The following is a 12,972-nucleotide window of genomic DNA, read 5'->3' on the forward strand; positions in this document are numbered from 1 at the left end:
TATCTTTTGGGAAGACAGCTGGGGAGGAAAATGAGTAGATTTAAAAAGCTTGTGATGTATAGAGAGAAACAGCTTTGCCAGATATTTGCAAAAGGAAAAGCTGGAGAAACCATAGCAAAAAGAAGTAAACTTCTTTTAGTGAGGCAGTCTTTCTTGAGACCCTACTGGCAGTGGCGACTCTTCTCCAACACTACAGGCCACATATAAAAGGGTTCCCTCTTGCAAGAGCAGAATACACTGTGAAGATCTTCAGAGGTGGTCAGACAGGAAAGAAGCAGCCAACAGCAGGAGGCCAGTACCGACCATGAGCTGGGCCAGGCTAGCCAGGGTGGCGAATGAGAACAGTTAGAGCTATGACATAGGATAACTCGCTCTGCGGGTATCTGCAAAGCTCACAAATGACCCCTAATTCACAGCCATGCTGGGGAATTTGATTCCACCCCTTAGCTGAACGGGCCAAGAGCTCTTGACACCAAACTAGGCCCATCAAGAATGTGGAACTGGACCAGAGGCTGGACTTGTAGATGTGACTTTGAGAGCCCTGGGAGTTGTGGGGAGACTACCAGGTGGCCTGAGAAAAGGCAAAAAAGAAGCTAGTCTGCTGAAAAAGAGTAAAGCAAATATGAGGAAAGAAGCAGAGAGAGGAACAGCGGGGTCAATACTCCCCTGGATTCCTGTTTTCCATTCTTGGCCCTGTCCTTTACTAAAGGCCCAGACGCATCTCTCCCTTGCCCTCTAGGACTCCCCGACTGTCTCTTGACCCAAGCTGTCGCCTCTGGTTTTCGCTAGGCTGGCTTGAGGGGGTTTCTGCTATCCGCTGACCTGCTACCCTGCAGGCACTGATGGTATAACTGGGGGAAGGTGGCACCTCATCTAACAGCCATTCTCAGTCAGTGAAAGCATTTCATTAATCACATGCAGAGCCATCATTCTCAATAAGTACTATGACAGACTACAACCAGAAAAGTGTCTTTCTCAGAAAACAGGGCTTTCTTGGTCTGTCCCAGTAGAGCTGAGGGCCTCTGATCAGTTGAGGGGACAGTGATGAGGATGGCGATGTGAGAATGACAGCAGTTACTGAGTGCCGTAACAACCTACTGAGCCTTTAACTGTGTATGACATCATAGTGCGTGAGTGAAAGGCGCTCGGCCGTGTCCAGCTCTTTGCAACCCCATGGACCATAGAGTCAGTCTATGGAATTCCCCAGGCCAGAATACTGGAGTGGGCATCCTATCCCTTCTCCAGGGATTCTTCCTGACCCAGGGACTGAACCAGGGTCTCCCACATAACAGGCGGATTCTTTACCAACTAAGCTATCAGGGAAGCCATGCCTGGAGCTTAACATAAATTGTCTTTCTTCCTCCCAACTCTTCAAGGTAGTTAAGAGTAGGGTTTTGTTTGGAAAGGTTTTATGACACACTGTACAATAGAGACGTCATCTGGGAGAGGCCAACGTGCTGGGAAGGCAGGTGCCACGGGAGGGTACTTAGCATGACAGATTCATCATGATTTACGAGCTGGCCATGGGTCTTGCAGTCTCAAAAAATGCCCATGGTGTCCCAGAACTGGCTAGATTTAAGAATGCTGAATCATGTAACCAAGTTCACTAGAGACTGATATATAAACCAGATGCCAAGTTATTAATTTACCATGAGATGTATCACTGCCAAGCAGCCTGGATACTGATGCTGGCCTGAGAACTCTCTATAGACATACTGCATCAGGAGTCAAACTATTAGAAGGATATTTGGGTGGTTAGATGATTTGGATGTTAGACCCAGAGATCTGACAGCTGCTACATTCATCTCCATAAAGGGGATTTAAGCTACCAGGTGAACCAGACACTTAGGCACCGTTTCTTTGGATGCTGCCAGGAGGCCTCTTCCAACAAATGCTTCCATAACCATCCTAGGCTTCTAGAACTGACCAGTTCTCCTTCTGAAGGAAAGGTTCTTTATTTAGATATCCGAATACCCAAACAGTCTTCTGTGTCTGGGAGTCATTTTATTTATTTAAGGTTATTCTGCATTTTGGTCTGACTCATTATTTCATGATTGAACAGTCTGAAGCAAAAGAATAATTTTATTTTCTTTCCATATTTCTCAACAGAGTTCCTAACTATCACTCATATGTGTCATTTATAATATGAATACTGTATTGTTTTACAAATACGGTAAAGAACATAAGTTTTGGAGTCAGAAAGACCTGGGATGAAATTCTGGCTCTTCCATTTTTAAGTTTAATGATTCAAGACCAGTTAATTTCTCATGGCCTCAGTTTCCCCACTTATAAAATGGGGATACTGCCCACCCCCTCACAGCAAAAATGAGATTTAATGAGGTTATGTACTTGAAACACCTGGCACAGAGCTGGGTGTAAAAAATAAAGATGATCAGAACACTTTGCAGCAAAAATAACATAGATCACAACCATTTAGATTCTCCTTGGCTTCTAACTATGCATTGTTTTGTTTGTTATTCTCCCAATGTGGTTTCACTTTGATTTTTATAATCATATTAGTGTTACTTTAAAAACTAATTTCCCTGACTTTTGAGTTGGATAAATAAAAATGAATTGGGCATGAGTACACTGATTTCTTTGGCTTACCATTCTCTTTCTCCACCAGAAATAAACATATGACACAGTCTGCTTTTTGTCTTTTTCTTCCTGTTATCCTAGAGAAGATATCTTTTATGAACACTGGTCATTTTTTTTTCATGTAAGAGATTTGCACCTAATTCTGAAGCTTGAAAATGCCTTAACTGTGAAAGTGCTATGAAATTATAGAGCTTTAGTAACAAACTTATTCTTTTTTTGCCAATTAATTCAGTTTACTCTTTTAAATGTCATAATTCCCCAAATTACATGGTTTCTCCTATATAAATGTGTCTATCCTAATATATATTCAGCTACTCTATCTCCTGCATTTGCATATGTAATTATGGCCTTTCTTTTCAATTAGATTATAACCCCTACAAGAGCAGAGGTAGATATTGTCTCTTCCTATCTTCGCTGTCATATGCTATACTGAAAAGGTATTCAACTTTTATTGATGATAAATGCTACAATGTGGAAATAAAAGTAACAGATATATATGTTTATCTTCTCATCTGTTAATTATATGCACATTTTCTGAAGGTATAGATCTGATTTTAAATGTCTATTTCATTTTTGTAATGTAAGGTTTTATGAACCTGTGTTCATTTTTTCTCTAAATTAAACATTTTCTTTCCCTTTTATCTGACTTTAACACCAGTAATCTTATGTATACCCTAGATACTTCCTACATTAAGAGAAACTTCTGACTTTAGCTCTTATGTCTTTACTTTTAATCCATACAGTATGTTATCCTTTGTTTTACTTCTTTAACTTTACTTCACATCTGCTTATATTTCTCCAGTGATCCCAGCCCAATACTGAATGTTTATCTTGAATTGTAATATTCAAGCTTTATACTCTTGAGATCCTTGGGGAAAGATGACTATTTAGTTTGGGCTACTGTCACATACCTAATGAAGATATCTAAACACTTAGTACAATATATAAATGAAAATAAATATTAAAACCAGAGTAATACAGTACTGAGAGAACAAGAACAAGCACCATGACTGATCTATGTGACGATTAAAATCCCCATTACCAATTCCACTACAAAGTATGAATTAAAATTTTACAATCTGAGAACATGGGTATTTCCAAAATGGAAACCTCAGTAGGCAGTATACACAACAGGATGAGGAGAGAGGAAAATCTACAGTATATGCCAGACACAGTGCCAGAAATTTCTTATATTTCAGCTCACTTCAATAGCACATCTATTCTGCTGCTGCTGCTGCTAAGTCGCTTCAGTGGTGTCCGACTTTGTGCGACCCCACAGACGGCAGCCCACCAGGCTCCCCCGCCCCTGGGATTCTCCAGGCAAGAACACTGGAGTGGGTTGCCATTTCCTTCTCCAATGCTTGAAAGTGAAAAGTGAACGTGAAGTCGTTCAGTCGTGTCCGACTAGTAGCGACCCCATGGACTGCAGCCCACCAGACTCCTCTGTTCATGGGATTTTCCAGGCAAGAGTACTGGAGTGGGGTGCCATTGCCTTCTCCAACATCTATTCTAGGTTGATGGTATACTCTACCTTAAGGTGGCGCTAGTGGCAAAGAACCTGCCCACCCACACAGGAGATTCAAGAGAGGCAGGTTTGATCCCTAGGTTGGGAAGATCCCCTGGAGTAGGAAATGGCAACTCACTCCAGTATTTCTGCCTGGGAAATCCCATGGACAGAGCAGCCTGGGGGTTACAGTCCATGGAAATGCAGAGAGTCAGACACGACTGAGCAACCGAGCACAAACACACTACTAACACTTACAATTTAACATGATAAAATTGAATGCTAAATATGCTCCTTTTGCTTTTTGTGAACACTAATTTCAGGGTCTTTATTCTGAACCTATGGCTAGTTTAACATTATAGAACTGTTTTCCATATTTTTCAGTACAATCACAAAATAAATTCCATAAAGTCATATGAGGAGCCTGGTTTATAAATTCCAATATTAATCATGGAAAGACATATAAACAAATACATTTAAGGAGTCTATGTAAGGTCAGTTTTTTTATGAACCAAACAGTACTGAAGGAAAAAAAACCCCAAACTCGATTTTGTTTTTAGGACTAAAACCAAGGAGATTAACTTATTTTTGTACTTAAGAACTAGCCCCTGCCTAGGGGGCAGTGGGCTTGGCAGAATATTCAATGATCTCACCAAGAGCCCATGTAACATAATGACATTAGACTGTGTGTTTATAGTAGGTAATACCACTGAAGCATAAAACACAATGCATCCTGACATAATTCAGTTTGTAAAACCAAATGCATTCAATAGCCCCATAAAATAATGGCAAACAATGGAATATGTCTGAATTACACAGACTAGGAACATAGATATCCATGTACTTATCCACCCATTCAATATACTGAACATCTCTGCAGCACTGGGTACTATAAGGAACATAATGACAAATCACACGTGACCATTTCCTTTGGAAACCTACAATCTAGGTGGGAGACAAGATATGGATGACTAAAACATGAAAACCAGGTGAGAAACAGCATAAACGTGATGCCATGAAGTGTTACAGGATGTCAGAGAAAGGCAGCATCATGGGTGGAGAGGGTATCCAGGAAAGGCTTCCAGATGGCACTGGAGCTGTCTGGAAGTGTGGACTGGATTTCAGCAAAAAAGGGAGAGATGCCCAGGCAGAGGGAGTGGTCCAGACTTGGGAGGCCACTGGCCCCTTTGACCAGAGCAGAGATTGTATATAAGGGAAGGAAAGGCAAAACTGGGCCTGGAGGTTTAGCAGGGCCCTCAAGGCTGGTCTAGTGGAGTGACAGGACCACTGAAGGTTTTCCTCCTAGAGAAGGAAATGGCAACCCACTCCAGTACTCTTGCCCGGAAAATTGCATGGACGGAGGAGCCTGGGAGGCTACAGTCCATGGGGTTACAGAGTCAGACACGAATGAGCAACTTCACTCACTACTTCAGTCAGGCTAGCAGAGTGACAGGACCCCTGAAGGTTTTCCTTAGGGAATGACACAATCCACCTGTTCCTTTAAGAACTCAGTAGGGCAGGTTGGAAGAAGTGATTGAAGGCTGAAATTCCATTTAGGAGGCTTTATTTTGGTCCAGGCATTTGAATATGAAGGAGAAGTGGAGGGAAGGAAACTAACATTTATTAAGAGCTCATTTTGTGTAAGGCATTTGTTTTAGCTTTAATATTTCACTTAAATCTCATGGAAAAAACTCTGAAAGGTAAATAGTGTTAACTCAGGTGTTTGGTTGAGGAAATTAAGGCTCCAAAAGATGAGCAGTTTGCCTAAGGTCACTGAATTAGTAAAACACAAAGCGGGAGGGGACAGGAGTCAGCAGCTGAGACTTTAATGTCCAGGTTACCTATACTAGACCAGGCTGATAAAAAGATTTCTTTTCAGAGTTCCCTGCTATTCAGGATTGGGAGTTCAATATTTTAGCTGTGTCTCTGGTACAGATCTAGAGATATTTACATAGACTGGGAGAAGGATTCTGACAACACAGAGATTTAACGCTGAATGCTTGAATACTGAAATTACAGAAACTCTTCTGCCCCCAAACAACCACAGAAACCTGCCTGCTGCACAGACAGCGTCTAATGACTGGACAGTGTCTCATCCATCTGTGATCCCCCTCAGGAGTATGCCCAGGGTCTGGCACTGCCAGGGCTCAAGAAAAAAGCTGTCATACTTTCACAGATGAGGTCACCCCAACCCCTGGGATGAATTTTGCTCCTCACCAGGTGAATATAAGGCTAGGCCAGGAGCTCAGTAGCATGGCGACTTTCTGCCCATCTTCTCTGTTCTTCCGTCTCAGCTGTTAGCTCTGGGTGTTCTCGCTTAGCATTGGGACCTAGCCTTCTACTTCAGCTTACAGTAGGTACAACCCTGTCTTGCTTCTTAGACCAGCAGCTTTATCTTTGAACTCTGCCACACATCAGTTCCTCTCTTTCCAAGAAGATATGAAATATAGCAGGACTTCTCTGATACCGACTCTCGTCTTTTTGAAACCTGCCAGGCTTCCCTCAAGTGGTGCTTATGTGCCAAGTCTGCTGTAAAGGTCCCCAGACTGTTCCAGATCGCCTAGACTACTTCTGCTGGTCTGGAGAGTCATTAGACCCCAGCTCTTTCTGGTCTAGCCTGTGCTTCCACGTGATGAAAAGACTTTTGGCGATAATCATTGTAATAGTACTGGTAGTGCCCATACTTACATAGCATTTACTATGTGCCAGGCATTGTTCTATGTGTCTTATAAATATTCATTCCTATAGGCATTACATTATTAATAGCCTCATTTTATTGATGAAAGAAAAGCAAAACAGAAAACCTGAGGTCGAGAGATTACTTTACTTGTCTAAGGCGACACAGCTTGCGAATGGCAAAGCCAGAATCTCAGCCCAGGCATTCTGGCTAGAGTTCATTTCCATAACCACTCTGCTCTCCTGCCTCTCCAGTGGCAGTGAGAAGATGAAGAACATGTCATTAGTGAATGTACTTTCTAACTTAAATGCTCTGTTTAATACTGCTGGCGTAATACTGCTACCAATGCTTATCAGGCTTAGGATAATTTTTAACTATAAATCTGAACCCTAAAATCAGTTACAAAAAAAGCCCTTTACATGATGCTGAAACGTTGATATATGAGTATTTTCATTGTGACTGAAAATACTACAGATGTTCTGCATTTAGGCTAGTCTAACAAGACAGTAGGATTCAAAGACAATGCCACTTTGTTCAGCAAAAATAATCCAAGAATACTGGTAGAGAAGATAATCATGAATATGACTTTGACAGACAGGGAAGCAAATGTGAACATTTAAAAATCAAAGTAGAGTTGCTACGAGGATAGATCTTAGAAGTCTTCGTCACAAGGGAAAAAAAATGAAAGTAGAGACAGTTGACATTGTGGCAAATTGGATAGTTCTGCACACTCTGGTTTATTTGACAAAATGACACATTTCATTGTTATCAATTCAGAAGGTGAACATCTGACTATATTACAATCAAGAATCGAAATAAGAATTAAATAAGCCTATAATAATACCTATGTTTATAGGTAGTGTGGACTCCTCTGATTTGTATTATTATTCTGACTTAAATATAAATCAGTCATTAAAAAAAAACCAAACTGGTTTATATTTATTTATGAGGGGCTGGAGATAAGTGATCAAGACATACCAGAGAGGTGGGCAGTGCAGAGACCATAGGTCCTTGTGGGCCAGAGTAAGATACTGAATTCTGTTCTCAGTATCAGAGGAAGGTTTCATGTTAGGGGAGTGAGGTAATCTCATCTACATTTTTAAAAGATCACTCTGGTTGCTATTTGCAAAGTGCATTTCAGGGAGTGAAGGATGGATTCACAGAGACCAATTAGGAAGCTACTGTAGTAGGGAATAGAAGACAGTGGCTTGGACTCAAATTGTACCAGTAGAAACACAGAGAAGTAGATGGAATAGGGACATGTTTGGATGTAGCGCTGACAGGACATGTTGATAAATTAGATGTGGGAAGTTAGAGAAAAAGAGCAATCAGGAATGCCTTCAAGTGAATGACTGTGTGATTGAGCAATAGGTGGAAAACTAGGAGAAAAACAAATTTTAGGAGAAATTCAGATCTGTAGAATTAATAAGTAGAATAATAGTACAGTGAAATCTGCAGTCGAGGAAATGATGGACAACCAATTTTGCATAAAATCATAGGGAATATAATCACTCATTATTTGGCTTTCCTATAAGCCTACCACTGGTCCAGGACCATTTTCAACTTTGGAAATGAAATGAAAATTAAGTCACCCTTTCTGGCCTTATGGGGACATATCTTATTTCATAGAACAGCTCTAAACATGCTGAAGGGTGTGAGCACATGGCAGGTTATTCGGAAGATGTGTGGCGGGGGCTTCCTTGGTGGATCAGTGGTAAGCAATCTGATTTCCAGTGCAGGGGACACGGCTTTGATCCCTGGTCTGGGAAAATCCCACATGCCATGGGGCAACTAAACCTGAGTGCCACAACTACTGAGTCAGTGCTCTAGAGCCTGGGAACCACAACTACTTAGCCCCTGGGCTCTACCCGTGCTCTGCAACAGGAAGAGCCACTGCAATGAGACGCCCGCACACTGCAATGAAGAGCAGCCCCCAGGCACCGCAACAAGAGAAAAGCCCAGGCCACAGTGAAGATCCACCCCAGCCGAAAATGAATAAACCTTAAAATAAATGACAAAGAAACTGTGTGGTGAACTCAGTGGCACTGCTTGCCCCATTACAGCTGGAGGCCACGTAGGCTACAGGTCAAAGAGGGGAGCCAAGAGCTCTCAAAACTGCTGGGTACCATGAATCTGAATGACTTCATCCCCCTCTTATAAAATTTATAGTCTGTCCTGTGTGTATGTATGTGTACATATGTATGTTTTTGTGTGCACATACATGTACATTTCTCTCTGAGACAACTGGCGGAAAAGATACGTATGCTCCCAATATTTTTCCAATTATCTAATCAGCGCCTTCCCACAGTGTTTTTTTTTTAAATGAAGAGTCATTCCAAACCTGCAGCATGTCACCAAGGTCTGCTGTGCTAATGTCTGGATCTTCGGTGGTGTTGAAGGGCACGGGAGTTATGCGTACAAGGGTGAGCACTCTAGGTTCTGGGTATCTCCATAGCATCATCCCTGGGCTATCTTCAGTTTCATTGTAAAACAAGACTTCATAGACACCAGGCATTTTCAAAGGTTCTGTTAAATGAAAGTATAATTAACTGTATGCTTCTGAAGTGGGACATGTTGGTTTATTAAAGCAAGAACAAATTATGAATATAAAAGAAAAGAATATAAAGAAGCTGTCTGATCATGTTTAAATGGTTTAAGAGAGGAACAAATCAAGAATCTTCCCTTAAGAGAGACTGAAAGGCAAAGTACTGTTTTGGTACGACAGGTATTCTATGCACTTAGTTTTCAAGTGATGTTGAACTGCTATCATTTACTTAATATGGATGTAAACACACAATCATAGTGAGGCTATCGCTACTTACCAGCATCCCGTATATATTGAAATAGACCTGTCCGTAGGTCATCTGAACTTTGTTCACTTTTAAATATCTGATTTTTTTCCAAAGGAGATGGCATTTGTGGAACTGCTTCAGAAACTTCTGCTTCAAAATTTCCCTCCTCGTTAAGGTATCCACTGAGTAGTTCGTGTAGAAGAACTAAGCAATTCAAATGTTCTTGACCCCAGAAAACCTTTAAAATCATATGAAAAATTTTACTGGCTTTAAATACAGATATCTCATGAGGATAATTAGGTACAATTATATTTGAACTAGTTCAAGACTATAATTACATTTATTTTAATTACTGATAATAACCAACCTGTAATTTTTAAGAAGCAACTGACCTTTGGGATGAAATTCTATTCTTGGGCAAATACATAGAAACAAGAAAATCAAGCAAATCCTGTAATGTGTGGGTAGCAATCAATTTTAAATGCTGAATTGATAACAAAATTATGTAGATCAGAGGTAATATTTATGAATTAACTTAGCTAAGTGGGAAAAGAACATTGAATACAGTATGAGAGAAGCAATGAAGATCCTTTCAGGTCAAAATGTTAATAATAATAGGTTTGTAGAATAGCTTTTATTTTGTCATGAGATTACATGAACACATCCTGCTATTAGGGTTCCTTTCTTCGTACTTTTCACTCTTCAGAGAAAAAGAGAAGGAAGATGCTCAATAAGCTTGAACTTAAAAGGCTCCCAACTTCAGTGTTTAGTGAGAAAGTACCAACCAGCTCAGCCCTTGAGAACCAACTGCACAGGAGCTACAGTAGAGTTTCAGAACAAACTCTTGCTACTTCATCTACCAGAGAGGATCACCTTCCCTTTTTCTGCAGGTGAAGACTTAGTCTATAACAGGATGACCAGTGGGGAATAGTGATTAATGTCAGAGGACTCAAGCATTTAATAAAGTTGAACTTCTCCGAATATTTTGGGTGAAAGCATTACAACCGTAATTTCCAATAGAATCAGGTAATACAGAAAAGAAGAAAAGAACATACAAAGGTAGAAAAGAATAAGCCTATGCTTCGTGGGCAAGTTTTAAACCCTAAGTTTAAGTCCTACCTCTGGAATTAAGGCATCTCAGAAATGAAGGTAAGAGATATGATACTAAGTCTATTTTTTCCTCATCAATCTTATTTGTATTGAATCCCAAAAAAACATTGATGGGTGAAAAGTCAAGTTGGCGAGTAAAATACCATGCTCCAGCTTTTAAAATGTCAAGAGGCTTTATAATGCAGAGATTATATACTTTGTTTTGCTTTTACTCTTCTTTTAATGTGGAGTTACTTTGCTTCCTTGGAAAAATGGTAATGCAATTAATATTCTTGACAAAACAACACATAATCACAAGCTTAGTAAATATATGAAGATTTATAACAGATACTAAAAATTCCCAGACCAATATAAAGCAGTAAGTTAATGGGTTCTGCCCACATCGAGCTCTGTGTCAGTAAGAAAACTGGTGAAACAGTGGAGGCAAGACAGCTTTTAGATGAAAATAAGAAATTCATATTTAATATGCCTCAACTATTAACAAATTAGTCATTTCCACTTTCTATAACTCTGAATTTCTCAAGCTTTTTAGATTTGTGTCACATTTGGGGGACATCAAATCATATGGAAAAAACCTTCAAATTCTATCCAAATAGAAAATTATCAAGAAACGAATTGGATAACCTCACACATTCCACACTTGGCTGCAAATCAAATGCATAAAACATTGCAGTGTGAAGTTGTATGTCATGTTAGTCATCAGACAGCATAACAGCTAAACAATATGTTATTAGGAAATGGCTCATGTATTACTGATGATACTGCCTGAGACAGACTGACTACTTTAGAGTAGAAAAGTCTACGCATTAGGAAAAAGTTTACTGATTCAGCAATTCCAAACATGTCCTCACAATACTTATGTACAAATATTCATAGCAGCATTATTCATAATAGCCAAAAGTGGATGGAATCTAAACATCCATCAACTGCTGAATGGATAAATAAAATGATGTACATCAATACAGTGGAGTATTATTTGGTTGTAAAAAGGAATAAAGTACTGGTACCTGCAGAAACATGAATGAACCTTGAAAACATTATGCTAAGTGAAAGCAGCTCTTCACAAAAGACCGCATTTCATATAATTCCATTTATATGAAATGTTCAGAAGAGTCAGAGATAGAAAGTAGTGGTCTAGTTCTGGGGAGGGGATCAGAGGATGATGGGGAGTGTGAATGGTTGAAGGGTTTTGGAGGTAGGTGTGTGAGAATATTTTAAAATGGATTGTTGTGATGACCACATGACTCTGTGAATACATTAACAAAATCACTGAATTGTATACTCTAATTAGGTGAATTGTATGGTTTGTAAATTATGTCTCAATAAAGCTGTTAAACAAGTTTAGCAAAACACCAATCCAACAATACCCTTTCTTACCACACTAAGTTTAAAATTTAATGAAACAGTTCAAAAAAATGAACAAAGGCTAGTTTAAAACTTGTGGGAAAAATAGGGCCAATCCCCACAGACCTGTAGCAGACCTCCTCTTAAATCAATGGATATTTTTGGTATGGACTGTTCTGGGCCTGGATCGCCACTGTGTTTACACCATTTAGCTTCCAAATTGGCAGTAGCACAACACGGTCCTATTAGAATCCGACTTCTTTCTTTGAGACACGTTTTAAGGAGAAAATCATTTACGCTGAGTAGAAAAGATGACCCAAGAATCACACCTAGGGGGTTAAAAGAAAAAAAAGAAGAGATGGAGAGAGGTAGATAATATAAGTCTTCCTTGTCAAGAAAAAGAGTGTACGATTGGGCAAGAATTATCTGTATTTTTTAAGAGTGTCAATTCATCCTTTGTCAGTTTTCTTTTCAGTTGGCTTTTCCCCACAGTTTCATGCCATTTATTTAGAATTCTAGCTATGAAGCAGGTATACCTTATTCACATTCCTAACAAAGCAATATTTGCCAAAACATTATGACTTTTTCCATGTGTGAGCATTTTAAGTTTTATGAGTAGAGACATTTTCATTAAACTGTGCAAGTTTTTCAAACAACTACATTAAGAATGAGAACAGCTGCTTCATTTGTCTATTGTTAACATGATGGGAGAGGGCAATTTTCTGTGATTTCTTAGAGTAACAGAGTACAGTATATTACTTTGCTAGACACTCAAGTTTTTGACTGGCTCATGTTAAAATTCAAAACAATCAAAATATATAACATGTGTTTTCTAAAAAATTTAGTTTAATCCAAACTTCACACATCATAACCACTTGAAGTTTACAAAGTTTTAAAAACAGATAGTGGCAGGTTAGATTTATGGGAAAAACTATATGCTATAGTTC

The 12,972-nt window shown here is 39.5% G+C and overlaps 1 protein-coding gene across 19 annotated transcripts in view; it reads right to left on the reverse strand.

The window, feature by feature from the left end:
- VPS13B (vacuolar protein sorting 13 homolog B) overlaps positions 1 to 12,972 on the reverse strand; it is a 784,482-nt gene that overhangs the window by 151,537 nt on the left and 619,973 nt on the right. For all 19 annotated transcript variants that reach the window (XM_060393910.1, XM_042254441.2, XM_060393907.1 and 16 more), the window contains exons 37-39: positions 12,152 to 12,354; positions 9,602 to 9,809; positions 9,121 to 9,305 (exon numbers count right to left, since the gene is read on the reverse strand). In XM_060393910.1, the coding sequence (XP_060249893.1) occupies positions 9,121 to 9,305; positions 9,602 to 9,809; positions 12,152 to 12,354 (596 nt within the window). The remainder of the gene's footprint in view (positions 1 to 9,120; positions 9,306 to 9,601; positions 9,810 to 12,151; positions 12,355 to 12,972) is intronic.

The sequence above is a fragment of the Ovis aries genome, chromosome 9 (assembly GCF_016772045.2).
Source record: "Ovis aries strain OAR_USU_Benz2616 breed Rambouillet chromosome 9, ARS-UI_Ramb_v3.0, whole genome shotgun sequence".
In the NCBI taxonomy this organism is placed as follows: domain Eukaryota; kingdom Metazoa; phylum Chordata; class Mammalia; order Artiodactyla; family Bovidae; genus Ovis; species Ovis aries.